Source organism: Capsicum annuum, chromosome 10 (genome assembly GCF_002878395.1).
Source record: "Capsicum annuum cultivar UCD-10X-F1 chromosome 10, UCD10Xv1.1, whole genome shotgun sequence".
NCBI classification, from domain to species: domain Eukaryota; kingdom Viridiplantae; phylum Streptophyta; class Magnoliopsida; order Solanales; family Solanaceae; genus Capsicum; species Capsicum annuum.
The window spans coordinates 212,319,475-212,322,141 of NC_061120.1; the positions used below are offsets into that span (position 1 = coordinate 212,319,475).

At 31.9% G+C, this 2,667-nt stretch overlaps 1 protein-coding gene across 1 annotated transcript; it reads left to right on the top strand.

Annotated features, from left to right (window-relative positions):
• LOC107845125 (F-box protein CPR1-like) lies at nt 1-1,405 on the top strand. The gene has a single exon (XM_016689380.2). The coding sequence runs from the start codon at nt 111-113 to the stop codon at nt 1,395-1,397; it is 1,287 nt and encodes a 428-aa protein (XP_016544866.1). The 5' UTR covers nt 1-110; the 3' UTR covers nt 1,398-1,405.
• Nucleotides 1,406-2,667: the final 1,262 nt, after the last annotated feature.

Genomic DNA, 2,667 nt, shown 5'->3' on the forward strand with positions numbered 1-2,667 from the left:
GTATAACACATAATAAACATCTCCTTTCATTTTTCTCACAATATTGTTATTACAAATGATCTATTTACCTTCCAAAATCAAAATTTTTCCTGTTTTTCGTAATCATAATCATGAATTCAGACCAATTTGGTCAAGAAATAATGTTTTGTTCCTTTCTTCCAGGGGACATTGTCATGGACATTCTCTTTTGTCTTCCAGTTAAGTCACTGTTACGATTCAAATCCGTATCAAAATCCTTTTGTTCTTTAATCAAGAACCCTAATTTTATCTCCAAACATAACGCGAAAATTACACAAGAAACAACAACCAATCTCCTAATCATGGGTCGTCATCACAAAACTCTTGAAGTCACATTATGTTTAATTAATTCTCTAACAAAACATCGCGATGCCATTACACCACCTCTACATTTCGACATGCCATTTGGTGATACTTCTGAAAAAACAAGAATTGTTGGCTCTTCCAATGGCTTAGTCTGCTTGAATTTAAATAACCATAATGGAGTCGCGATTGTTATATGGAATCCTGCTACTAAGACGTTCAAGCCAGTACCAAGATCTCCAAATGTGTCAACCCTAGGTAAACTCACTGTGACTGATTTAGGGTTTGGTTATCACCCAGCGAACGATGACTACATGATTGTTAGACTCCTAAACATTTCTACATCTAGGAGGAAGTATGAGGTTGAAGTTTATACGTTGAGTACAAATACCTGGAGAAAATTAGCTCGTGATGGACATGTTTTACTAGTGATACGTCCATTCTGGAAGCCAATGGCACCCGGGGTGATCGTTGTAAAAGGTGTTGCCTATTGGATTGGAGTTGAAGTTAGAGATGAAGAAATGTGTAGTGTTGTTGTTTCTTTGGAAATGAATAGTGAAGAAGTGAAATTTATTTTGCCACCAATTGAACATCATGGCATTGTAATTGACCTAAGGGAAGCAATTACCCTAAGACTCTTCAATTTAAATGAATCATTGGCATTGATATATTCAACAAATCTTGAAAAAGTTGATATATGGATGCATAATGGATTTGATTTATGGGTGTTAAATGAAGAAAAAAGGACTTGGAATAAAAGGTTTAAAGTTGAACCTATTGAGGGTTTTTTATTAGAAGGTGGATTTTGGGAGAATTCTAAGGCAATGCTTGCACAAGAGAGGAAAGAAATGAGTTTTGATGAAAATGGAGAATATGTTTATACAAAAGGTGAGACAAAATTATATTTGTATGATGTTGTTGATGGTGGTTTTGAGATTATTGAAAATCATGAGCTTCGTGAACCATTTCAAGGTTATAGTTATTTGGAAAGCTTAGTGGATATTAATGGAGGAATTAATGTTGCAAAGGAGGTTGATTTATCAAAGTTTTTGGATTTTGATCCTTTACTTTTTTGAGTACCCAATTTTTTTTTTCAATTAGCCAAACACAAATTATTCTCTTAATTCTTTTTTTCAAAAAGCTTCTTTTTTTTTTTCGGGTTTTCACCCGCTGTCCGGTATCCGCATTAGAGCCAGACATCCAGATTCTTCGAGCATTACAAGGCCTATTTATGGAGTGTGCTCCAAATAAGATTTGTTCCATACCAAGAGCTCGAACTCAAAATTTTTGTTTAAGGATGAAGGCCCATCCATCCTACTGCAACCCATATCGATTGGAAAGACATTTCTAACCGAAAAGACTTTCCAAAATAAGCAGATTATGAAAGCTAGCTAGAACAAACAGATTATTTTAGTTTAATTGATAAAATAAAGATTTTATGGATCTTGACGATTTTAATTGATCTTTCCCTTACACTAATGTAATTTAGTTTTTATTAGTTTTGTTAAAGGAAGGTTATGTTTGTACTACATACTAGTTGTTATATTGATAATTACTGTCGTATTGCTCTATATGAAAAGAGAGAATTAGTTCAATGTAATTTTTAATCAAGTCGAAGATTTGTTGGAGTTTTAAATTCCATGATCGCTCAAATACTTGAAATAATTTGCAGAGTTCAATGTTTAAATTCTAGTAAAAGTTTTATTTCTAGAGTTTTTCTTATTTTAATTATGAATATCTTTATAAAAGTTTTATCATCACAAAACAAGCACAATCCAAGCATGCAAGAGCAAGGGAGCATTCTCTAAAGATAATTTTGAAGGGTATAAGAGCCGACCTAAGTTGTTCAGACGCTTTAAAACTGTTACCATATTTGTTTTGAATCTTTAAAAAATATATTACTATTTTTAATAGATTCAACACAAATCTGTTAATATTTTCGAAGAATTCGAGCAATACCAACTATTGTCATTTAATTATATTCTCATTATTAATTATGGAAACATAAGTTGGTCACCTCAAAATTGTTGGATAGATAAAATTAAAATAATCAAACTTTTTTTTTTTTTGAAAAAGCAACATGCATATGTAATATACGTAATAAGTAATTCCATCAACTTTAACGTTATAAGAAGGCTGTCATGTCAAAATTGGACCAACTTTTTATTGGGTTGAATAAGTATGAAAAGTGTGAATGCAAAATAGAGGGAATCAAGTGGAGGAAAAATTTGAGAAAACACTATTATGAAAAGTGTACTCTAAAATGAAAAGTCTAATAATTCTCCCACATTGGTGGGAGAATGTGACTTTCAAGTGTTTATATATATTAAGAAACACTTATTCCAC